Source organism: Panthera tigris, chromosome C2 (assembly GCF_018350195.1).
Source record: "Panthera tigris isolate Pti1 chromosome C2, P.tigris_Pti1_mat1.1, whole genome shotgun sequence".
NCBI classification, from domain to species: domain Eukaryota; kingdom Metazoa; phylum Chordata; class Mammalia; order Carnivora; family Felidae; genus Panthera; species Panthera tigris.
In genome coordinates this window covers 144,116,659-144,143,156 of record NC_056668.1, presented here as the reverse complement: position 1 = coordinate 144,143,156, position 26,498 = coordinate 144,116,659, and the positions used below count along the sequence as shown (strand labels likewise).

Genomic DNA, 26,498 nt, shown 5'->3' with positions numbered 1-26,498 from the left:
TTGAAAATCCCCCAAAGCAGACAAAACCATTTGAGCCATGTAAGCAAAACTAAAGCTAGCTTATTTCATGAAAATGAGTGTAACGTAGGTTACTTCTTGAAAATGCCTCTGATAATCATAAAAGAAACTTAAGCCATCTTCCTAAAAATGGTGTAAGATAATCACTTGTAACCAATCCCCTGCCGTCTGGAAACCCCCACTGTATTAACCAATCACTGTAAAGGTTAAATGACTTCCTCATTTTCACTTTATAAGCCATCCTATAATGTCATGCTTCTGAGCTTCATATCAGTTTCGAATTTGAAAGCTCCCAGTTCGTGAACTATTCTTATATGCATAATAAAGTCCTACTAAATACAGTTTCACTGATCTGGTGGTTTAATTTTGCTATTTCTGGATTCTTGACGGTGTCTTGTAGAAAAAAACTGTGTGTTGGAAAACCTTTATTCAGGCATGAGTTATAGTGCTATTGTCCACGAGCTCAATGTTTTCATGAATGATGTTATGTATTAAATAGGTGTCTTTAAACAGAAACCTACATAAAACAAGGCTATGTATTGATAGGTCGATGATGAAAATGTTGTGATCAGAGTTTCACAGAAACGTAACTCTGTATTAGGAGCAATGGTTAAATATTTGCTAATTCGGTGCTCACAGCGACTTTATGGAAATAACTACCACAAATAACAAGAATCAACAATACTTTCGCATCTGGAAACTTAAAAAAAAAATTCTTGCTGTAAATGGTGATAATTTCACTTCACTGTATAATTTAATGTCACTGAAATTAAAAATACATACAAATACAGAAAAGAAATAGTTCTCCCTTCTGAGTGCTCCCTTCAGAATCTAGCAGGAGAGATGACTAGCTATACACGAACTAGAACACAGGGTGGTAAATGTGATAATCAACGCCTAAACAAGGTGAAGTAGGGATACAGACGCACGCTGTGACAAATAATTTTGTGATAATTGGGGAAAGGATATGGAATGCATGATGCACTGTATTTGAGCTGGTTTCTTAGGTGTGAGGGGAGTTCAGCAGATAGATTAGGAAGGCAATGGGGAGAATGAAGTTTCCAACACAAATTATCCAATTGTGACATCGCGAACCAAAATGCCCAACCGACAACGTGTTATTTTGACGACTGAAATGGGTCTCTCAATAAGAAACGCCATTATATCTATTATTATGAAATTATTTTTTGAGTTAAACATTCATTAGTTAAACTAGTAACAGATTTCTCCTTTATACTAGGTACATGAGCTTATTACTTCGCCTGTGAACCACACAGCCCTGAGGACCGTGGTACGTGGTGAGTTTCAACAACATTGGTTTTTGGATAAAAGACCAAATAAGGAAAAAAAAAAAAGTCAGTGGACCTGATAAAAAAAATAAAAACAAAAGGGGAAAAAAATTCAGAGTCACAGTAGAACACTGGCACTATGTCCTATTCTATTTACTTCATCTACATTAAGCGATATACATGCTAATCATATACCTGATTCCAGAAAGTGATCACATGTTAGGAATAAAAGAACAAGCTTCATAGAAAGTATCCTGTTGGTACTTGTCCTGTGTGGTGAGGCGGGAATCCCAGCAATTAAACACAGCGGAGTCCTTGTTCCTCTGTGCCAATATTTTTAATAGATCCACCATTGTAGTATACTTCAACTTTCCCCGGGAGAAATCACAGGCATCCTTTGAAAGATGCTGAGAATTACCCGATGGCTATGTTCAAATTTTCAGACTTCGTTTTGAACCGTTCTGAATAGCTCTCCAACTTCCAGGGACTCAACATGGAGGGCACAGCGCTGCAAACTGCATCATGGTGTCTGTTAGAGAACAGTGGGAAAATGATCTTGCCAGAGTCCCTTCTCCCCACTCCCACCACAACAAAAGAAGAAGGATGAGTGCTTTCCAAATACGCTGCGCCCAACTCCTGCTAACTCAGTTGAAATTCATCAGCAGCTGCAGCAAACTTGCAGATGGTGCCAGACCCCAGGAGGGGAACACCTACCGGGAGACGGGGCCTCTTGAAAAGCTGTGCTCTCTGCTGTCCAATAGCCTAACATCAAACTATTCTCAAGGTCCAGAAGTTCTGGCAGAAGAAGAGAGTGAAAAAGCCCAAGGAAGGGATTTTTTTTTTTCCACTTTGGAAACGCAGAGAATATTTAGTACGACCCTGCTCACCCATTGCTAATGTTATTATACTCGTTGATCATGGCTGTATCTCCTGGGCCAGTTTCTCCTCCCTCTCACCTCCTCCCGCCTGTTTCCTCTTGACAAGTTTGCTCACCAGGCCCCTCAGTCTTCGCGATTTTCACAAAGGACAGCACAAAATAGATGCCAGCGGGGCCAAAGGCAGACGCCAGGAGGCTGTCACTTCTTCGCCCCTGGCTTGAGTGGAATGCCAGCAGCTCCTATTGATTCTGCTGTCTTCCAGCCAGCCTCCAGTGAAAGCATGCCCCGGCCAGTGCCCCCGCCGAGACGGTCACAGCTGCCAAGTGTTCCTTCAGCTTTAGGTGGTCTATAAGCATCCCACTCCAGCCAGACACCATAGCTCAGGACCCAGGCGGGACAATCTGCTGGAGATCACTCTTGCCAGGGCAAAGCCCATCGTGAGGCGCGGAGGGAACGGAGCCAGAACGAGCCTCCAGGGTTCAGTCGCTAACTGGGTTGGAGGATCTGGCACCAGAGTCAAGGCCCTAGGCACGCTGCTCAGATTCACGGCAATAACCAGCTGCTTGTCTGGCTGCTTGTTGCCAAAGAGCAATCTTGGCGTCTAGCCATCGAGCTGGCACCACGACGGAAATGCTACAGTTCAATAGTTTTCACCAGGCTGTGCCAACCCAGAGATACAGAGCACTTCCCTGCCTAAAATCCATTCCAATGGTATCTACTTCCTGTGAAGGTTTCCGTCTGAGTTTTCCTTGCCCGAGTGGAGCGAGAGCATTCCAGAGAAAATGGCTGAAAAGCAAATGCCACATACTAACATTTCTCTTCCAAATGAGTTAAAAGTAAAACATTTGAGATTAGCTAAATGTTCTGTCCCTAAAACAGCTGCCCTTATCCCTGAGGATAAGCAAGCAAGAGAAGCAGTAGGGATTCCAAGAGCGTTCAGTGTAAACGCCATGATTATGAGGATTTTCTCCCATCTATAAACACGTTAATAGCAAAATCGCACGTACTGAGTTGCTGCATATCCGGCAATCCTTTAAAACGTATACAGGCATACCTCGGAGACATTGCAGGCTTGGTCTCAGAACACTGCAATGAAATGAAGATCACAATTAAGTGAGTCAAATGGATTTTTTGGTTTCCCGGTGTATATAGAAGTTATGTTTACACCATACTGTAGTGTACGAAGCGTGCAACACCATTAAGTCTAAAACCAATGTACGCACCTTAAATTTTAAAAAAAGGATCACTAAAAAATGCTGCCATCATCATCTGAGCTTTCAGCAGGCACAATCTTTATGCCGGTGGAGGGTCTGGCCCCAGTGTTGAGGGCTACAGACTGATCGGAGTGGCGGTTGCTGAAGGCTGGGAGACTGTGGCAATTTCTAAAAATAAGACATCAGTGAAGGTTGTTGCATTCCTTTCAGGAATGATTTCTCTGTAGCATGTGGTACTGTTTGACAGTATTTCACCAACAGTAGAACTTCCGTCAAATTCGGAGTCATCGGTCTCAAACTCTGCTGCTGCTTTGTCAACTAGGTTTATGTACTCTTCTAAATCCTCTGTTGTCATTTCAACAATCTTCACAGCATCTTCACCAGGAGCAGTTTCCATGTCAAGAAACCACTTTCTCTGCTCATCCGTGAGAAGGACTTCTTATGCTTTCATATTGTATCATCAGATTGCAGGCATTCAGTCCCCATCTTCAGGCTCCACTTCTAATTCTGATTCTCTTGCTGTTTCCACCACATCTGCAGTGACTTCTCCCGCCCTTAAAGTCATTCGTGCTGGCTGGAATCGGCTTCTTCCAAACTCTTGTTAATGTTGATATTTTGACTTCTTCCCATGAATCGCAAATGTTCTTAACGTCATCTAACATGGTGAATCTTTTCTGGAAGGTTTTCAAGTTACTTTGCCCAGATCTGTCAGAGGAATCACTATCTACGGCACCTGCGGTCTTACGAAACGTATTTCTTAAATAATAGGGCTTGAAAGTTGAAATTACTCCATGAGCCATGGGCTGCAGAATACATGTCATGTTAGCAGGCACTTAAACGACATCATCTTACTGTACATCTCCATCAGAGTTCTTTGATGACCAGATGTACTGTCAATAAGCAGTACTATTTTGAAAGGAGCCATTTTTTCTGAGCAGTAGGTCTCAACAGTGGGCTTAAAATATTCAGCAAACCATGTCAAAAACAGATATGCTGTCATCCAGACTGTGTTGTTCCATTTCTAGAGAACAGTCAAAGGAGATTCAGCATCATTCTTAAAGGCACCAGGATTTTCAGAATGGCCAAGGAGAACTGGCTTTCACTTAAAGCCACCAGCTGTATTAGTCCCTAATGAGACTGTCCTTTGAAGCTTTGAAGCTAGTCATTGACTTCTCCTCTGCAGCTAAAAAAGTCCTAGATAATGCTAGGTCCAATGGTCCAAGATAAGGCTGTGTCCTCCACACTGAAAATCTGTTGTCTAACGCAGCCATCTTCATGAATGATCCGAGCTAGACCTTCTGGATCACTTGCTGCGGCTTCTACATCAGCACTTACTCTTTCCCCTTGCATTTTCTTGCCATGGAGACAGCTTCCTTCCTTACACCTTATACACCACCCTCTCCTAGCTTCACATTTTTCTTCTGAGGCTTCCTCACCTCTCTCAACCAACAAAGTATTGAAGAGAGTGAGCACCTTGCTCTAGATTAGGCTTTGGCTTAGGGGATAATGTTATGGCTGGTTTGATCTTCTATCTAGACCACTGAGACTTTCTCCTTATCAGGCAGAAGGCTATTTTGTTTTCTTATCATTTGCGTGTTCGCTGGAGTAGCACTTTGAATTTCCTTCAAGAACTTTTCCTTTGCATTCACAACTTGGCTAATTGTGAGGTGCAGGAGGCCCAACTTTTACCTGTCTCGGCTTTCAACTTGCTTTCCTCACTAAGCTGAATCGCTTGCTAGCTTTGATTTATAGCGAGAGACAAGTGATTCTCCCTTTCACTTGAACACTTGAAGGCCACCATAGCGTTATTAATGAGCGTAATTTCAATATTGTTGTGTCTCGGGGATTAGAGAGACCCAAGGAAAGGGAAAGAAACAGGGGAATGAGCAGTGGGCGGAGCAGTCAGAACACACATGACATTTAGCCACTAAATTTGCTGCCTTATATGGGTGAGCCACCCAGGTGCCCCAAAGTGAAGCAAGATAAAACGAGGTATGCTTGTACCAATGTTTAAAAACATTTTCAGACTATATAAACTTCAACAAGAAAAAAAAATGAGCATTCAAGCTTAGTTTCAAAATTTTGCATCCATGTTAGCAGCTCCTGAGAACCTTGATTAAGAACCCAGCTCTAGGGGCGCCTGGGTGGCTCTGTCGGTTAAGCGTCCAACTTCGGCTCAGGTCATGATCTCACGGTCCGTGAGTTCAAGCCCCGCGTCGGGCTCTGGGCTGACAGCTCAGAGCCTGGAGCCTGTTTCGGATTCTGTGTCTCCCTCTCTCTCTGCCCCTCCCCTGTCCATGCTCTGTCTCTCTCTGTCTCAAAAATAAATAAACGTTAAAAAAAATTTTTTTAAATATTAAAAAAAAAAGAACCCAGCTCTACCTTTAGACTTCTTCTGTTTAATATAAAATACTTGATTTGAGCTACTCCCTCAAGAAGTGCCAATGCATTTTTCTCTCCATTTCACTGCATGTTTACTACCTGTTTTTGTAAACTACAACCTAAATCTTTATTGGAAAGTCAAACAAACAAAGGTCATAGAATGTGGTGACACATAAATGATGACTAATTCCTTTGGCTCAATAGCCTGTTTCTTCTCTCCAGCTCTCCTGGACTGGTTTCAATTTTTACACAAAATATATGGAACAACATTTGGAGTTTACTCACCCATTGTGTTACTAATACTGGCTGATGGGCACTCTCAGGGTCAGAAAACTTAATTGTTCAGCATGTTGACATTTGGAATCATAGAGCTCCCTTTTTCCAGCTGTTGTAAGAAATCTGATCTTTGGCATAGATTTTATAGAAATTGTTGATTCTAGGTAACAGAATAAACTCTATGAGGATGCCCATAATTAGAGCCAATGTCAAGGGCTCTAAATATAGGAGGCAGCTAATAAGCCACCAGCCTATCTAATGTTATTTTCTTTGCATTGGTCCAGATTGCAGGAAAGCATATCTAAGCTTTGTCTGTTTTGGACTGATCCACATACCCCTGAGGGCTGTTGCCCGTGAGATAGACAACAGAGAGGTAAGTAAGTTGAAATTTAAGTAAGAGGGACACTTTCCATTAGGGAACTAAATATTGTGCAAATCACGGTCAACGGCTATTAGCACCTTGCAGAAGAAAATCCCCGAGTCTGCCTGACACCATGCATAAAGTACAACTTGACATCCTGTAAACATAAGCACACCTGGATTCAGAAAATATGCTCTCTAAAAAACTCATGGTCTAATTTGTCTTTGTTGGCCCAAATATATGTCTCATAACACTATGCAGTTGATGATTTCCCCCCCTTTTTCAAGGGGATCAAGCAAATTGTACTTCCACACTTGTGAGTCATATCATGATTTTCTCACAACATTCACATAGAATATGTTGCAACAACATGACTGGTCTTTTGTCTGTCCACTCTCTTCTGATGGCCTTTATTGCTTTGTTGTTGTTGCTGTTATTTTTAAAAAATCCAAAGAGGGGAGCTAGCACTGATTTTTGCAAGTACCTAAGACGATATCCTATAAGAACTTCTTTGTTTCACCTTCTTTGCCATCAGCTACACCCCTCCAACTGCCTGGCTCAGCATTTTGCAGTTATGAGAAGGTCAGTCTTACAGTGTTAATATTCAAATGAGTATTAACACAAATTAGCTATTCTGAAGTTTGATTCTATAGAATGCAATTTCTTTCAATTCTGTCTTAAGAGGTGAAAATTATACGAGGTTAGGATGTAAGGAGTATTCATTCACAGTACCTAGAAATTTGTCCCAACAGTGAACACTTCATGCCACAAATTCTTAGAAGCCACTTGACATGTGTCAGGAATCGAGCTAAATGTTAGGGAAACAATGGTGAAGAAGATACATTCCCACTCCCAAGGAAATTACAGTCTCCCAATATAAAATGTTAATAAGCATATAGATGCAGTGTGTTTATGTGTGTGTGGGGAGATATGTGTTGATGTCTACTGGATTTGGAAAATTAGCCACATTTCCAATTTGCCCCACCATTTTTTCCATATATATTAAGTACATGTTTTCCATATCATTTTTTAATTTGATTTTTTTATATTTGTTTCCTATTTGTCACCATGGTTTAGGCTTAGGGCATCTATCTTTCACCAAGTTCTAAAATTACCTCTATGAATGAGGCATCGGGAACAAAAGATGAGTAATATATTTGAAGCAATTTCCCTGTTTTAACAATTAGTATTAATACCAAGCGGTCTTGTGCACAAAGGCAACATAGGATTTTGAATTTAGGTGAAAACACTGTCATTAAAATCCAGCTAAAATTGAATGTCATACTCGAAAAGACAAATCTACTTGCTAAGTAAAGACCGATTAATGCTTTGGTACATACTGTTCATTAGCAGAAAGCAGGGCTCTCAGAAAAATGGAAGTCAAACCATTATGTGTTTTATAACAGAAGGAGTCTGGAGGTCATAACGCCAGAGGGGCAACTGAGGCTCAGGCAGATAAAGGAACTTGCTAAGCCATGGAGCTCTTTGGTGACAGCCAGGAAGAGAGAGACTTCCGGTCTCCCAATTCCCAGCTGCTGCACTAATGGCCAATTCTTGGCAATGTTTATCTGGACCAAATTCATGCCTTTCAAATATGTTCTCGACCATTCCTTGTGGGCCATTTGGGACCCGAGGAGAAGGGTAAGCACCCTTGAGTTGAGAATCTCCTTCCTTGGGCATGCTGGGCAGACACTAAGCTTGTAGCAGCTTTTTTCTTTTTGGCCCTGTCTGGGGGGCTGTGCTTCCCCAGCTTCTCTCAGTTTGCCGAGAAAACTCTCAATTGAGGGAAATAGCATGACATAAGCTACTAGCACTTCTGTCAACACAGGGATGTGAAATTGGAATTCTACAATGACTGTGGTAAAAAAAAAATGAAATGGAGCACATCAGAAACCCGAATCCTGTGTCATGTTGCACTGAGCGTAGCCTCTCAAACTGTCACACTGGTACCAAAAAACAGGTGCATGCGATGCAAGATATAGTCAGAAGTTTTCTGCAATAGAACACCTATTTTTGAGCTATGTTGCCATAAAGTTTAACTCTCTTGCCTTATACTAAGACAACGGCCCTTTTAGTATTAAAATGAACTTCTGAAAAGCATGTGCTAGTGATACTAAATGCATGCCATTAGGTCTACGTGCCAGTAAATAACAGGAAGCAGGCCTTTTGTTTCGTATCGTTCACTGTTTGATAAGATCAGGGGTGCCTGGGTGGCCCAGCCGATTAAGCGTCCAACTTCTGCTCAGGTCATGATCCCATAGTCCATGAGTTCGAGCCCCTCATCAGGTTCTTTGCCAACAGCTCAGAGCCTGGAGCCTGCTTCAGATCCTCTGTCTCCCTCTCTCTGTGCCCTTCCCCCACTGACACTCTGTCTCTCTCTCTCTCTCTCTCTGAAAAATAAAATAAAAACATAAAAAATAAATAAATAAAATTCAAAGCTGTTAATACCTTGTAGACCAATCCTCCTCTATTTGTTATTTAACTGCTTTTCTAAATCTGAAAGTCTGGGAATTATATGATTCTACCTAGAACACTTGGCATTTCCACAGCGAGAGTTGGAAGGTACAAAACTATATTAAACAGCATTTATATCACTGACAATCAGGAAACAGTAACTTCCATTTGAAACACATTTTTATACGTTCAGATACTTTATCATAACTTGTCTGAAGAGTTTTTCATACTTTATTTAAAAACGAAGGGGTGTCTACGTGGCTCAGTCGGGTGAGCATCCGACTCTGGATTTTGGCTCAGGTCATGATCTCAGTGCTGTGGGATTAAGCCCTGTGTCGGGCTCTATGCAGAGCAGAGAACCTGCTTAAGATTCTCTCTCTCCCTCTGTCTCCCTCCCCCACTTGCCCTCCCATTGTCTCTCTCTCAAAAAAAAAAAAATAATAATTAATGAAAATAAAATAAAAACGGAGAAAGGATACTAACACAAGCAAACTGCATTTGCTGACGTGTTTCCCTCCAAATGAGACACTCCACACTATTTAAATAACTATTATGCAAAGTGCTGCACCAGTTGTACATTACAGGTATGTTGCTTTGGCAGATTTTTCCAAGTCATTAATTAATTTTGCTGCAGCGGCTCTGAAAGTCATTCCTTCAAGCCCACTGACAGGCATTTCTGAGACTAAAGTTGGCAATGTTTTGGTGTCACTAAGAAATTGTGTGGAAATAATTTTCCTACTCTCCCTACATCCGTAGGCATTGGACTGACACCCAAGTTCTAGAGCAAGTTTTGAGAAAAGGGGTCTGGTTCTACGATGATGTGTTTATTCCAATAGTGATACAAGACAAAGAGGGAGAGAGTAGGCTCTACGGTCCAGGTCTCACTTCCCATTTGGTCACTTGTAGGATATGCCAGTAGTTACACAAGAGCTTCAGATGACCTTATGTCTCTGTGCTTCAGTGCCCTTTGCTGCAGAAGACAATAACAGTAGCTCATTGGAGATGGAAGAGGCTGGTGATTAAATTGAATACTTGCACACAGCAGTTTGATTTTCCTGGAACTGAGGGGTTCCCAGGATGTGGGATTTTCATGCTGAAACTGGGAAAGTCCTGGACAAGCCACAAACAGCTAGTCACTCTACCTGCAAAGTGCTCGTTAACAATATCTGGTATGGAACACTCACAAATGTCAGCTCTCACTATAATGGTTGCTCTTTTCACTGGAATTCAGATATGCCACGAATGCGAGTGCATTCATCTTCCACAGAATTAGCGTGAAGTTGTAACCTAATAAATACGACCCTTTTGCTTTAGAGTTCGAGAAAACAGAGTCACATCCAGAGGCCGAGAACTAAGCACTGACTATTTATGTGAAGGCCCTCAGCAAATCCCTTTCCACTCAGACAAAATGATCCCGACACGAAAGCATTCCCAGGAAATATGCTTCCTTTCCCTGTCTCAGAGGTGCCATTCATAATTAGTGCGAGATGACTCCTCTTTTCAATTTTGAGATTAGGGAAGCCTTTTATAGTTCCCTGATAACCTTGTTTCTAGTTCTTGCTTGAAACGCTTACAGCCTTTGTCTGGTTTGTGGTCATGACAGTACCATAAGGACACTTTATCCAATAAAGCACACAGGTAAGTGTAGCGATCGCAGAGGTCACTGCGTGACTGTGGCATCCTTTTATGTTGAGACATGCAGATCATCTATAGATTACACCTCTGGCTTGCCCAGTAATGTCAAAACATGAATCAGTAAAACAGGTCAGCTCTTTATCTTAAACTTGGTAGTTTTCCCAAGATTCCTGTGCAAGAATCAGCAAGGCTCCATTTTGCAGGTAAGGAATCAATGTCAGGCTCGATGCCTTCGAAAACTCTTGTGGAGAGGACAGCAATTACCAAAACAAAGGTCTGTATCCTGAGTAATGAAGGCAATTGAGTTTACATCGGTAAAGTCTAGAAGTAAGGAACCACACAACACCAGAACTGGAAAAAACAAACAAACAAACCCACCCAAAAAACGTGGGAGAGTATGTTGATATATAAAATTTTAGTACAGAGCTGGAAATCATTTCAACAAAATGACCACCAGCTTTACACAAATGTCCACATTCTGGGAGCAAAATTGATTTCAGTTTATATTGGGAAAGTTCTCATATGGCTAGCACTCACTGAGTGCCTTTTCTGTACTAGGCTTTATTTTAATGCTTTCTGTGTATTACCTCACCCAATTCTCTCCACAATGCTAAAAGGGAGGTGCCACCGTTAGATCCATCTTATAGAAAGAGAAACCGAGGAACAGAGAAGTAGTGTAACTTCTCCTAAGACACATACCTAATAAATGACAGATTTGAGACTTGAACCCTGAGTGGTTCCTCACAATCATGTAAAGAGAACAAAGCTACTTAGACAGACAACTAAAATAACAGGCTTTCTGTATTTTCTGAGAAAGAAGTCAACCTACATCAAGTTTGACATGTAAGAATGGTTCAGTAATTGATATCATTTAAGCATCTATCTCCCTGATTCTAAATTTAGTGTGGATATTTAAATAAATAGAGGTTGTTAGTAAACGAAAAACAATATTTAAAAATTATTTAATGGAAGCACTGAGGAAAGACTTTTTAAATATATAATTTGTAAGAAAATTTAGTTGATAAGAACTGATTCAAGCTACACCAAATTCAACTTGTTGATTTTCAGCAATTAAGTCTAAGTGATATCAGAATACCATTCATATAGACACATTGACTGAGATAATCAAATATGTTTTAAACCACTTCATTACATTCAAAAGCTAAAATGCTTGGCATCAATTTGAATTGAAACTTTCCATTTTATTTTTTAAAATATATTATTATGCACTACAACTATGTGTTTTAAAATATGTTTTGCAGTATACTTTAATTTTCACCATTTAGAGCTTAAATGGTATATATTTATCCTCATATTGTGAATGTTTATAGTATAAATACACCACTAAACAACGAATAGCAATGATAATACAAAATACTACATGATAATAAAAGGATTCACTGTTACATAGAGATAAATAAGACAGGAATAATGTGAAAACTAAAATAGGTGCTTTGTTTGGATACAGACTTCTTAAAATTACAAGTGAGCTCCACTTAATTTAGCCCTAATACATATAAATATGAACGACACAATTTTTTTCTCACTGTATAAGTGAATAACAACTAGCATTTATTAAGGGTTCGATATGTATCAGTCACTATTAGACTCAAATGGGCTAAATGATTTGACCAAACTTTCACACCTAATAAAAGGCTAAGTAGAACCCACAACTGATTCAAAATTCTCTGTTACTCTCATGGTATGATGCTACCTCCTTGCTTTCTTAGTGATTTCAAGTTGTGAATTGTGTAGCATATGTTTATATTTTTCAAAGCTTTTGGGATAATGGAAATATTTTACATCATGACCAGTGTGGCAACTACATCGGTGCATATATTTGCCAAAACTCATCAAATCCTGCACGTAAAATGAATGTATTTAATGTTATTTCTCAATAATGTTGATTGAAAAACTAAAACAACAAATCTACTCACAAAAAATTTAGGGGCATATTTATGATGTCATATACTCGTTCATCAAGAAGACACCACAATGCTAGAGACGTAATGAATATGATAACGGGTAAAAAGAAAAAAGTTTTTTTTTTTTTCAAATGCTCTTTCTAAGAATAACTTGTAATGATCACTTACTTGCAATCATATGATTAAATGACATATACAGACCATACTATTGCCAATTTTCAAATGACTCGCCGTCACTTTTAAATGTGACAAATACACAGATATGCTTTGCGTGTTTTTCATCAAGACCCTCTAATATTGTGCCCCCAAAAGTCATGGGTTGCAAAAAGAAACCTGCAGAAAGACTCCAGAGCCAAAAAGAAAAAAAAAAATCAGCAAACAGCAAACACCATTCAGTGAGCCCAGATTACTTTGCATTAGGTATGGAGTTAGCAGTCAGTGGCACACTGTGATCTGCTTGACAGCTGGAACCTGGTGGCTGAGGCAAGAATAAATGGTTATTTCCTGCCTCAGCAGCACTACTGAGTGAGTAAGCACAGTATTGATCCTTATTTGGTTCCTTAAATGCATGTGACTCAAGTTATCCTGAGGCTTCCCTCCAAAACTCTCCTTGGGATCCAGACAATAAAAGAGCTTGTTATTGGAAACCTTTCTTCTTTCACTCTGGTGGAACAATTTGGAATGCAGTATCTGAGGGGAACGCAGCTTTCTCTGTCTCTCACCATGAACTTAAAGTCTACCTTAGAACAAGTTTAATAATATAAGTCCAATACAATCAGGAAAGGAGGAAGAAGGAGAGAGAAAGAGAGTTAGAAGCAGATAGAATAAATCACAAGATGACTATTTAGGTATAGTTTGGGCACGAAGGAGTAAAAGGCATTGTTATTTGGAAGGATTGTCAGGTAATGACCCTGGAGAAAGGCCCACCAAGTAGCTTTCATCTTTAACTCCCCGACAAAGACCACCCTGCTCAAGCTTGCCAATGCCTCGATGTTGCCAAATCCAAATGTGACTTCTCTGTGGGTACATTTTTAACATCTCAATAGTATTCAAGAGCCTTGATCGTTCTGCATTCTTGAAATACTTTCTTTCCCCAGTTTCTAGATCACACTCTCCTGTTTTCCTGGTTTTCCTTGATATCATTGCTTATTGTTTTATAAACTCTTTTTGTGGTTTCTCCCCCCTCAGAATCTCAGAATATTGAGTTGTATGACCATTTTTCTTGCTGTGGACATGCCCTGTGTATGAATCCAGGTTAAGAGAAGAATTATTAAACCAAACTCCTTTATTTAAATCCTGAACTTGCCAACTAGCAGCCGAGTAACACTGGGAAAGTCACTTAACTTCTTTGTGTCATTGGCTTCTCACCTATAAAATGGGGGTTGTCATGACGGATAAGTGATTTAACACATGTAATATAAAGTATTTACATGTAACCTACTTAGAATAATGTTTAGCACATATTAGGCACTATATGGTTAACATTAGTGTATGTTTAAATGCCACTTATAATGCTAATGACTCCCAGTCTGTATTTCTTACTCTAACCTCTGCTTTGAAAACTAGTCATCTATCAAACTGCCAACTTGTATCTCATTTTTCTTTTGTTTTCTTTTTTTTTCTTTTTTGTCTAACAAGATCTCAAAAATAACAAGATTGGGAACTCTTGACTTCTATTCACCCAAAATTGTTCCTTCCACAATCCTCCCCATTTTATGAAATGGCCCTGTACCTTTTTTTTTTTAGATGTGAAAGCCAAAACTTGAGGAATTATTCCTAATTTCTCTTCCTCTAACCACCCTGCCATATCAGTAACTTCTATAATCAGAAACTTCTATCAGAATCATCTCCAGAATATATCCCGAACCCATCACTTCTAACCTCCTCCATCACAATGATTCTACTCCAAGCCATCACTGTCTCCTGCTTGAACTTCCACAATGACCTCCTTGCTTATTTGCTGGCCTCTTCCCTCATAAGCCCATAAAATCCATTCTTTACAGAGTAGCCAGAATAACTTTGCAAAATAATAATAACAATAACAATAACAATAATAATAATAATAATAATAATAATAAATTAAGACAAAATCCAATTTCCATACTCTGCTTAGAAAATCTTACTGATTTAGCCCTGGTGTACCTTTTTTGCTTCATCTTACCATCCTTAACCTCCCTTCATCATTGTTCTTTTGCTATTATGATCTTAATGTTCCCTGAATACACCAAGCTCATTTCCACCTTGGGACTTTTGTACAAGCTTAAATCTATCTGTAATGCCCTTCCTTCTAAATATCATATGCCTGGCTCCTTCTTGAAATTGAGAGTTCATCTTAAAGACATTACCCAGTCTATAATAACCTCCCAGTCATTGCTTACAATCTCCTTTTCATGGCATTTCAACCTTCTTTTCATGGTATATTCTAATGTTTTCTTCTTTAGTTAATCTATTTATTTTTTATTTTTTTAATGTTTATTCATGTTTGAGAAGGGGATATTGCAAGTGGGGCGGAGCGGGGGGTGGGCAGAGAGAGAGTGAGACACACAATCTGAAGCAGCCTCCAGGCTCTGAGCTGTCAGCACAGAGCCTGAAACAGGGCTCGAACTCACAAACCTTGAGATCATGACCTGAGGCAGAGTTAGATGCCTTAACTGAGTCACCCAGGCGCCCCTAATTATTCATTTATTATTCTCTCCATCACAATGTAAGCTCTATGCAGATGTTTCACCAGTCCTTAAGTTATCTGCAGTGCCTGGCACATAGATGGCATTCAATAAATACCTTTGGGCTAATGAGTAAATAAGCCTTGGCAGTAGTGAAGCAGAAGAGGTGTTGGATGTCATAAATACCAAGCAATTGAAATCTCTGTATTTTGGCAACTATTTCTAGGTTGGAGAAAGGAGTAACTTTAAGATCTTTTTCTCTTTGTCTTTTTTTTAAAAATCTAAACGACTGGGTGGATGGTGGTACCATTCACAGAGAAAGGGAATACTGAAGAAGGAACAAGTCTAAGAATAATCATCTTTGGACAATGAGTTTGACAGCTCTTGTAATACAAACTTGGAATCTTTCAGGAATAATGAGATATGGATGTAGGACTAAGAGAAGAATCCATGGGCTGGAGATGTAGATTTCATAATCATCAGAATAGCTGAAGTTATTTAAGTAGACTTTTTAAAACAAGAAAAGAGGGGGTCCAATCTCTGAAAAACAGAAAAGCATTTAAGAGTAAGACAGAAGAAGAGAATTTGGAAAGAAGAATCTCCAAAAGATAAGAGGAGACCCAAGAAAGAGGAATATGATAGCCAAGGAGGAAGACCATTTCACAAATAAAAGAGAGGTAAACAGAGTTAAATAACAGAGAAATCAAATAAGGAGTAAAAAAAAGTCAGCCATACTTGGCAATTAGAATAGCAATGGGCAAACTGAAAACCTAGATGCCACCTGAGCTTGCCAAAGTCCTGCCCTTAAATTCCAAGTCCCTCAGAATTTCAGGCACTTATCACGATATCTGCCTCGAATTCTAATTCTCCCAGAGCTCCAGGCCATTACTTGGCCACCCAGAAGGAGTTAATCATACCTTTCCCCATCCCCAGCTTTTTGGTGCTGATACCAACAAAGTAACCTATGTTAACTGGTGCTCTCAATGGTTTCATTCTTGTTTTTATTTCCCCTGTTTCCAGGATAAATAGGAAAAAGTATTATCAGATATCAGCTATTTAAATAAATATTTTAGAAGAATCATGGACATTCAGCAGAATCTTCTTCATCCAAAGTAATAAAAAATAAAATAGTAATAAAAAAATAATGAAAAAGTGGTCAATGAATCAGTGGGACCATAATTTCCAGGATGCCCCCAAAATGCTGTAAGATTTACTAGATATGTTCTATAACATATAGACTACAGTCATCAAGAAAAATGTAAATATATAGAAGCTAATGAGTCAAAAGAGGAAGAGTTCCTTAATCATCAGTTAAATGCAAATGTTATTAAAAAATGGAATGTTAAAGAAACGTTTGACAATAAAAATCGTGTGAAGAAGGAAAGGGACATCCTTCCAAGGACATTCTTATTTTATTTATTTTATTTTTTGCTTCAGAAAGAGACAGTGCCAGTGAGGGGAGGGGGACAGAGGGAGAGAGAGAGAATCTTAAGCAGGCTCCATGCTCAGCACTGACAGAGCTCAACGTGGGGTTCGAGCCCACAACCTTGGGATCAGGACCTGAGCCAAAATCAAAAGCCAGTCACTCAACTGACTGAGCCACCCAAGTGCCCCCCTCCAAGGACATTCTTTAAAGTGCTCATAGATCCCCATTTCAGGGCTTGACTTTCCATGCATAAATCTAAAACAAACAAAAAAAAAATCTCATTTTTTAATTGGAAAATCCAATTCGCTCCAAAATGATCTTAACAAAACTTATTTTTAAGTCTTCTAGTTAAATGAAAAAAAAAAAAAATTGGTGGCTCCTATGAAATTTCTAGAATCTATGCAAGTCAGAGTAAGGGAATTAAAATAGAAGATTAAAGTATATTCTTTTTATTAGCATGATTTACTCCAGGGGTTTCCAAACTTTGCTACATTGTAGAATTGCCTGAGCAGACTTTTAAATTTTTTAAATGTCTATTTATGTATTTTGATAGAGAGCGAGTGCCCAAGAGCATGGGAGGGGCAGAAAGAGAGGGAGAAAGAGAAAGAATCCCAAGTAGACCCCACACCACCAGCTCAGGAGTGGGGCTCAAACTCATGAGCCATGAGGTTATTATGACCTGTGCTGAAATCAAGAGTCAGACGCTTAATTGACTGAGCCACCCAGGTGCCCCTACCTGAACAGACTTTTAAAAATCTCAGTATCTAAGCGGACTATCTAAATCTAAGTATCTAATCTTAGTATCATGAATTAAATCAGAATCCCTGAGGGTGAGATCCAGGCGGTAGTATTTTTTCTAAAGCTCCTCCAGGGATACTCACGGGCAGCCATGGATGTGAGAACTGGAGACTTATGCCACCCTCGTTCTCATTAAATGAATGTTTACGTGGTGACGAGGAAGAGCTGGGTTTGAATGCTGGTGGCTCTGTAAATTTGGACAATAAGTCTCCTAACCATTTTGAGCCTGAGTTTACTCAAGTATTACTCGGTAATTATTGCTCTCACTTCACAAAGCTATTTTGAGCATTAAATGAGGTAATATTAAAAATGCACAGTGTGTATGTAGTACACAGTAAATGTCGTCTATATGTAAACAATTCCTTATTAATGATAACTGTCTATTAATTACAAACCAAATCCTATGTCTGGTTCAGAAAGCATAGTTGGCAAATATAACTGTACATAAACCTGAATTCATATATGCAGCTAAGTTTCAGATCTATGCCGAGTCAATTCAGACATACTTTGGACCTTAAAGGCACTCTCTCATTTAAATTACACAAAGGAGGGTTCAAAGATCCTCAAATTCACTTCCTACTCACACCTGCCACCATACAGATTTACGACGCCTCAAAAGCAGCTGCGTAATTTGAGTCTGGCTTTCAGGAGAAAGCTACTAATAAATTTCCTTGGGTCTTATTAGAGGGAACTTTTAAATCTTCATTGACACGGTAAGAAAGGACTAAAAAAAAATGTCCACTCACATTTTTCTTATTTACTCCGTTACTCTGAAGTGCATGATGATTGTTTTCCTTTAGTTGTATCTGCACAGTTTGACAGATTTCTGTGACAAGGTTACTTTCAAATTGATAAAAGGTTTGATTGTGTCGGTGCATTTGTCAAAACTGTCTGACACCATGTATAATGGACTCTGCACCCGGAGCCCGGACGACACTGGAGTCTGCTCTAACTGTTCAGCGTTTTCCGCACACACCGTAACGAGACATCCAACAGGGCTGGGTGAAAGTCAGGGAGATTAGCTTGGGCAGACCCTCAGCTCTTGAGCTCCAACACTCCCACTTTGTTCTCCTGGCTTTTCATTCCGGGCATTTCCGCTCTCTGGTTAAATGCTAAAGTGACATTTACAGCTTCATTGTAAAGGGAGCAATGCGAGGGTGTCATAGCTTTAGCAAAGAGAACGTTTACAGAGAAAAATGAAGGGCAGGAAAGCGGACTCCCTGGTCTTCTGGTGATGATTAGAAATACATGCGCGCCTAACCAAGAGTTTCCCTCCTTTCCCTTCATTCTAGTGGCCTTACCAAGAGCAGGCTCACTTTATAACACAAGAACAATTCATTCGATATGCGCACAGTGTTGTCATTAACAGATCAGTTAATGATGTAGAAGTGGGGGCGATGGACAGCCATTGATCAAAAATCGGGCAATGCATTGATCAAAATTTCTGAGTCTTGAGGATGATTAAAGATATTGTATAAGTGGAAAATATAAATACATCATGATTTTTTTTCCCATTTAAAATTCTGTTTATTACGTTAAATATGTGGTTTTATTTTTTTTTAAGAACAATTTCACTGTGTTTCAAGGGCATTGTTTACAATTGTATCATAGAAGGTGCCAATTTTTTGAGAGAGGAAGTATAGCTTAAAATGCAAAAATGATTATATCACCAAAATTTTATTTGGTCCAAAAGTTGTGATGCTCTCTCTTGCTCACTTGCTCACTTCCTCAGTCTCCTAAGCCAACTCTACCTTTTCCTATTTCCGTCTCCTCCTCCTGAAATAAGCGTAAAGGGCATATAATCCAAGTATTCCACACATGATCTCCAACAGATAATCCATCCCATGAATATAATGGCATAATTAATAGAAGTTTTTGGTTGCCATTATATTTGCCTTTAGTGCTCTTACTACTGCAGCCCTTAAATGCTTAATAGTATGTTGATGATACATTCATGACTAGGTAAGCAAAAGAGATTAGCTGAGAGTCATGGATGTGGGTCTTGTGTGCCACTTCACTGTTTCTTTCAGAGTTCATTTGATTAATTGACTCTCAAGTCCTTGTTTTTTAACAGAAAAGTAAATGCATACGAAAACAGGCATCTTTCACCACACATAACTGTTCTACCGTCACCATTACTGATTCTCACACTTTCTTCTCTGACTATAAATCATTCTTCCACCTTGCGTTCCAACTATTCCTACTACGATCATCCCCTGATCTCATGAGATGCCTTCTTTCCACTCTGTACTTGGCAGTTTTTTGAAACAAAAATCTAAGTCACCTTCCTGTCTATGACAGTTCAATGTTTCCTTCCTTTGCTCTTCATATAAAACAAATTTCCTAACATGATCCAGAAAGAAATCACCTTATCCCATATTTCCACATTTCCAGCTCATTTTGCCCTATACTCGGCCTCCCCCTCTCTGTTCTAACTCCACGGGCTTTTTTCTTCAGCCCTTTTTCTTGCCATGCTCCCTCTACCCGTTGGTTCTACAGACATGAGGCTCTTTCTCCTGGAATGCTCTTATCTTCTTTCCTCATCTAGTAAAACCTATTCCTCCTTCTGATCTTACCTCAATGGTCACTTCCTTGGAGAGTCCTTTGCTCACTGCCATAACTAGGACAGATCCCATGTGACAAACACTCTTGGTTCCATGCTCCTCTCTTTTCTTGAATTTATGGTTGCAATTTTATATCAAATATATGCTTATTTAATTGATGTCTATTTTCCCTAGTAAAATATAAGCTCTGCTAAAGCAAGGCCTTTGTCTAAATGTACCCACCACTGAATCTTTAGCACAGTATCTGGCATGCAGCACAGGTGCTCTGTAACTATTTCTTGATTGAGAACACAATAGAGTTCTTTGAGATTTCTTAAGATAAAGACATTACAGCCTTTAACTATAGTATCTCCTATAAGACACACAATGCAATGTATTCATTTAAAACAACTAGAGGGGCGCCTGGGTGGCTCAGTCAGTGGAGCGTCTGACTTCGGATCAGGTCATGATCTCGCAGTCCGTGTGTTCGTGCCCCTTGTCAGGCTCTGTGCTGACAGCTCAGAGCCTAGAGCCTCCTTCAGATTCTGTGTCTCTGTCTCTCTCTCTGTCCCTCCCCCACTCATGCTCTGTCACTCTGTCTCTCAAAAATGACTAAATGTTAAAAAAAAATTTTAGGGGCGCCTGGGTGGCTCAGTCGGTTGGGCGTCCGGCTTCGGCTCAGGTCACGATCTCGCGGTCCGTGAGTTCAAGCCCCGCATCGGGCTCTGGGCTGATGACTCAGAGCCTGGAGCCTGCTTCCGATTCTGTGTCTCCCTCTCTCTCTGCTCCTCCCCCGTTCATGCTCTGTCTCTCTCTGTCTCAAAAATAAATAAAAAACATTAAAAAAAAAAGTTTTTAAATGAAACATAACTAGAGAGTTCCCATGTAGCGAAATCATTTTGCAGTCTTGTCTTCTTTTCTTTGATTTTACTTGTGATCCGAACATAGGAGCTTTGATGATGTATGTGAATGGAATCCCATAATAGGAATTTGCTCTCAGATTATACATTGAGATGTAATGTAATTTCTTTTCTTTAATACTATTTTTTTTTGCTGCTCGTCAGTATTAATATGGATGCTGTACTCTGATACCAGATAATTCACTATATCTATGCTCATTTTTGGTATATCTCTGTTTTATCTATTCTTTTATTACTATAGATATTAACAAATATTGCATTTCCTATATTATAAGGAAAAAACTCTAAAAGTACTTCTACTTTCATAATAATAAACATGGAAAACTGATCTTCATGGCAAATTCATGTAAATAAGTGAATATTATCTATTTGTAGGTGAAATCATTTTAAAGTGTTGGGATGAGTAATAGGAACATAAAATGATCTGAATCTTTAGAAGAGTGCTAACATAAAGTACCAATGACTGGATGCCTGGGTGACTCAGTGGGTTAAGCATCCAACTCTTGGTTTCGGCTCAGGTCATCATCTCACATTTTGTGGGATCGAGCCCTGCATCAGGCTCCAAGCTGGTAGTTCAGAGCCTGCTTGAGATTTTCTCCCTCCTTCTCTCTCTCTTTGTCCTCCCTCCACTGCCTCTCTCTCTCTCTCTCTCAAATAAAATAAATTTTTAAAAAATAATTTAAAAAAATACTAATGACTGGGACACCTGGGTGGCTCAGTCAGTTAAGCATCCAACATCGGCTCAGGTCATGATATCATGGTTCAAGCCCCGGGTTAGGCTCTGTGCTGACAGCTCAGAGCCTGAAGCCTGCTTCAGATTCTGTGTTTCCCTTTCTTTCTGCTCCTCCCCCACTCAGGCTCTCTGTCTCTCAAAAATAAATAAACATTAAAAATATTAAAAAAAAAAAAAAAAGGGGGGGGTGCGCCTGGGTGGCTCAGTCGGTTGAACGTCCGACTTCGGCTCAGGTCATGATCTCACAGTTCGTGTGTTCGAGCCCCATGACGGGCTCTGTGCTGACAACTCAGGATCTAGAGCCTGCTTCGGATTCTGTGTCTCCCTCTCTCTCTGCTCCTCCCTGCTCACACTCTGTCTCTCTCTCAAAAGTATAAAAATAAAGATTAAAAAAAATTTAATACATGTGTATATTAAAAAAGAAATACTAATGGCCAATGCTAGAGACCAACTCTACAAGAGAGGAAAAGGGATTTTACAAGTGACCTGCATGGATCTCTTACCACAGGTGTCCCTACACATCAGGCCATACCGATACAGCTGAATCGACTCGGGCTGTGACCCTGCCAAAACTATAAAAGGGGATTAGTGAGAGAGAGAGAAGTATCCAGGAGCACATTGTACCACTAAATAATAATGAGGATCTCAATGAAATATCAGAATTTTAGCATGAAAGAAGCTTAAAGCATTATCAAGTGGAAACCCATTATTTTATACATAAGGGAAACCAGCATTAGGGTGAAAACAAGCCATGGGTCCAAAGCCACACCCTCAGCTGATGGCAGAACCAGGGCTGAAAACCTGATCTCTTGGTGCACAGCTATTCCCATTGCATTATGTGGCTTGATCACATCAGTTCCTCAAAATTCTCTAGGAAAAATAATCCGAGCAATAAACTCCAGGTCCAGACCACTTCAGTCACTGTAGAACCCACAGACACGTTTATAATGACAACAGCATGGGTCCAATCTTATTACCCAGCAAAAACTAACATGAACAAGTAACCAGTACCCTCTGTGCTCTTAGCCTTCTCTAAATTTCTCACATGCACGTAAGAACATTAACACAACTTCTTTCCTCAAAAATAACCTCTCTTTGTCACTAAATCTCTTTCCTGAGTTCAAAACACCAATGCAGGCTGGGGCACCCAGGTGGCTCAGTGGGTTGAGCATCCGACTCTTGATTTCAGCTCAGGTCATGATCTCATGGTTTGTGTGTCTGAGCCCCACATCAGGTTCTGTGCCTGCTTGGGATGCTCTTTCCCTCTCTTTCCGTTCCTACTCCGCTCACATGCTCCCCCTCTCTCTCCCAAAATAAATAAACTTGAAAACAACAACACCAAAACCACCAATACTGGTTTTTAGGTAACACTTCCATTTATCTATTTCTGGCAACATTCTATCAAATGTGGACACTGACACAGACATCTGTAGTATAATGCTACATCAGTGGTATGTTCGTAAGCCAGCTCTCCGAAAACATAATATACAATTAAAAATCTTATTTCTAGGGCTTACTGGTTCTTCTGATGTAGATATGCCCGTCATGGCTGACTTCAAGCCACTGAGTCTATAACACATCACACACAGAATTCCTGAATATTTAACAATTGACTCTAATGCACCAAAGGCAGTACCGGCATGCCACTGGAAGTACAGGGACACCTACAAATAGTCAAAGTCAACCTACTCTCTTGTAAGAGGAGACTGAGGCTCAGAGAGTAAATGACTCGCCCCCAGATCACACAGTGGCTGAGTGGTCTTTAATACACAGGATTCTACCTCAGCTACCTTCATAAATTAAGTGAAACTTTCCGTATTAGACATAGTCAGTGGTTTTCATATTATTGAAGAAAGAAGTGCTTCTCAAAAGTAAGCAGCATATGGGGCACCTGGGTGGCTCAGTCGGTTGAGCGTCCGACTTCGGCTCAGGTCAGGATCTCACCGTTCAAGGGTTTGAGCCCCGCGTTGGGGCTCAGAGCCTGGAGCCTGTTTCAGATTCTGTGTCTCCCTCTCTCTGCCCCTTCCCTGCTCATGCTCTGTCTCTCTCTGTCTCTCATAAATGAATAAACGTTAAAATTTTAAAAAAGAAAAAAAAAGTAAGCAGCATCAACAATGCCGAGAGACTGTTAGAAATGCTTATTTTTAGTCTCCACCCCAGGCCTAGGGAATCTTTATCTTTATCTATCTGTGCTTCACTAAACTCTTTGAGTGATAGGGAGCAATGAGAAAAAAATCTTCCTTAAATCCATCAAGATTCTTTTTGTAAATGAGATCCCAATAAGAGTCAAAGATAATAGCTGTTTTCCTATCAGCATCCTTTAAGAGATACTTTTGAAGGTTTTAACATAAAGACCATAATCTTTCGCATTTACAGAGTCCTTACTCTTCAAAATAGTTTAGATGTTTCTAACAACAGGAAAAAGTTGAATTATTTACCTTCCAATTCTCCACCCCAACCTTTTACTGATCAAAGCCTAACCTACATTTCTATGTCTTAGCCCTAGCACATTCGTTTTGCTTACACACCTCCCTTTAAATATTTATGTGTCAAAGTTTTGCTCCACCCCGTCCCGAATCGAGGTAGTCAACAGCAAAACGGCTCTCCCACTGTAATCTACATATTGCTTTGCCAATTGATTATCCAGTTATGTATTTGTGTTTTGGTTTATCAGCCACTTCCTGGTGTTTTGCTATTTGTTCCCAACCTTCAGATCCAGAACAAAGACAAATAAATACTGTCTGCTTTGTTTTCCTCTTCCAATATTTTAGAGGTTGGAAAATTTACAAAATAAATATCCTCTCAACCTTCTTGTAAAAGCATTGCAAAAGAGAAAAAGAAGAATTGAGTAACAGTTTCCCAAATTTAAAAATACCCAGCTAAGGCACGCTCAAATGACCAACAGCTGTACTGATATTACTTGAAAAATAATCATACAGCAATCTACAAATACAGGTCCATGAGTTGTAATTCAGTATCCCTTATTAATTTTATTTGGAGGGCACACGTAAATATGTGTATTCTATTGGCACAGAAGTAAGACTGTTAATAACCTAAATGTTCGTAGATAATAGATTAACAAAAACGCTTTGGAAGGGCATGTTCGTCACTACCACATTTCCTAGCAAATCCAAAACTACTTGGTGAGCATCGTTCTTGGCCTTGGTGGGAAATAGCTTCACTGGATGTGGAAGTGGATGTTTTCAAGGAAACCAAAGTTCTAGTTTTATAATTCCCCAATTACCTGGTCCTGGCTGAACTTCTATTTACCGAGAACTGGCCAGAAAAGCTTTGCAACACAGGAGGAGGTAACCATCCCGAAAGCAACTGTCTCTAAATTTTCAAGATTGCCTTCGCTAATACTTCCACCCCCAAAAGCAGCTACCTTTCTGAGATTCGTTACTGATCCCACCAGCCACATGGGGTCTGCTTGCTCGTCATCTTTTCGGTCAGTACATGCATATGGGCCAGCACTCCCAGGTACGTCTGCTCAGGGACCTCCATCCCGCCCCTAACGGAAAGAACACAAACTCCATTCGCTAACGTCAGCTGGACTTAGATCTCAAACTCCAGTCCCATTTGTACAGTGGAGTCTACCTCACTGAGGCACCAATAAAGGGGTGTACCGAGTGCAATACCGAGTCCTGTGTGGACTGAGCCCACGTGAGCCAGCGCGGAGGAGAGGAACGGCGCGGAGAGCAGAGGGCACTTACGGTTGGCACAGCTTGATTAGGTCCTGGTCAGTGGTGCCTGGAGGAAGGCCTCGAATGTACAGGTTGGTTTTACTCAACTGTTCCCCGCTGCTGTTGCTGCTGCTGTTGTTGCTGCTGCTGTTTGTGCTGGGGCTGGGAGGTGCCATGGGGTGGGGAGCTGATGCATAGGACTGCTGGAAACAGAAAAGGCTGTTACTGGAAAAACAAAGCCAGCACCTATTCACAGGCCAGCAGCGCAGCTCGAAAGCAATGCCGGCTTCTCGGCCTCTCTGATCCACACATGCACACACATTTTTATATCACTACCCTGTACGCTTCTGAGAACATCATTCCCCCCACTCTGGCCCTGCACTTGGGTCGGCATAAGTTAGCCCTAAACGGGGCAGAAAGAAGATCCCAGGTGCTCCTGACAGTGGCATATGGCTTCTGAATCAGTCCCCTGTGATTTTCCTTAGAGGTGTAAAGTCACACGTTACCTCCCTCCCCACGAGAAGAACGTAGTTTGCTCTTGGCACCAAAGCTCTGCCCCTAGCTCACCTTTAACGAGCCACACGTCTTTGCTTTGTCTCCACTCCGTGTCCCCTCCTCTCCAAAACACAAAACCGAAACCAAACAAACAAAAAACTGCCTCATATTGTTGTCCTCCCCATCACTCTCCAATACAATTCCTGACACACAGGAATCACTCTATGAATAGCGAATCTAGGAAGGGCCAAACGGACGGATGAACGGACCTCATCTCTTTCTACCCCTCCCAAATCTGATTCTTCATGGCGAACGTCCTGTGTTTTGCGATACTGAGCCGCCATTCTCTCAATGCAGTCAAGATCCCCTTTAGGTTACTCTAGTCGAGGGTCTCAATCCAGGAACTACTGACAACTTGGGATGATTCTTTGCTGTGGGGCCTTTTGTTCATTACACTGTACGTCCCACATTGTTCATTGTAGGGTGGTAGCAGTAACCTTGTCCTTTACCCACCAGATTCTAGTAGCAGCCATCCCCTAGTTGTGACAACCAAAATTTCTCCACACACTGCCAAGTGTCCCCGGGGAAACAACCACTGCTCTCCCCCGGTAGAAAATCACTGCTCTAACTTGTCAAACTATTTTATAACAAAATAAAATGATAAAATGATCCCTAGCAACTGAGAATCTACAACATGAATATACGTGCCAGAATTAGTGGACACGGTGCTCATTATATACTTCATTTCTTTGTCAAATGGGCCTATCTTCACAAGTTCTTAAATTACACAGACTGAGTTTGCACT

The 26,498-nt window shown here is 40.4% G+C and overlaps 1 protein-coding gene across 8 annotated transcripts in view; it reads right to left on the bottom strand.

The window, feature by feature from the left end:
• RBMS3 (RNA binding motif single stranded interacting protein 3) overlaps positions 1-26,498 on the bottom strand; it is a 708,718-nt gene that overhangs the window by 539,339 nt on the left and 142,881 nt on the right. For 5 of the 8 annotated variants that reach the window (XM_015544414.2, XM_015544418.2, XM_015544420.2 and 2 more), the window contains exon 2: positions 25,229-25,401. In XM_015544414.2, the coding sequence (XP_015399900.1) occupies positions 25,229-25,401 (173 nt within the window). The remainder of the gene's footprint in view (positions 1-25,228; positions 25,402-26,498) is intronic. The other 3 variants (XM_015544416.2, XM_015544417.2, XM_015544421.2) reach the window with 1 other exon arrangement.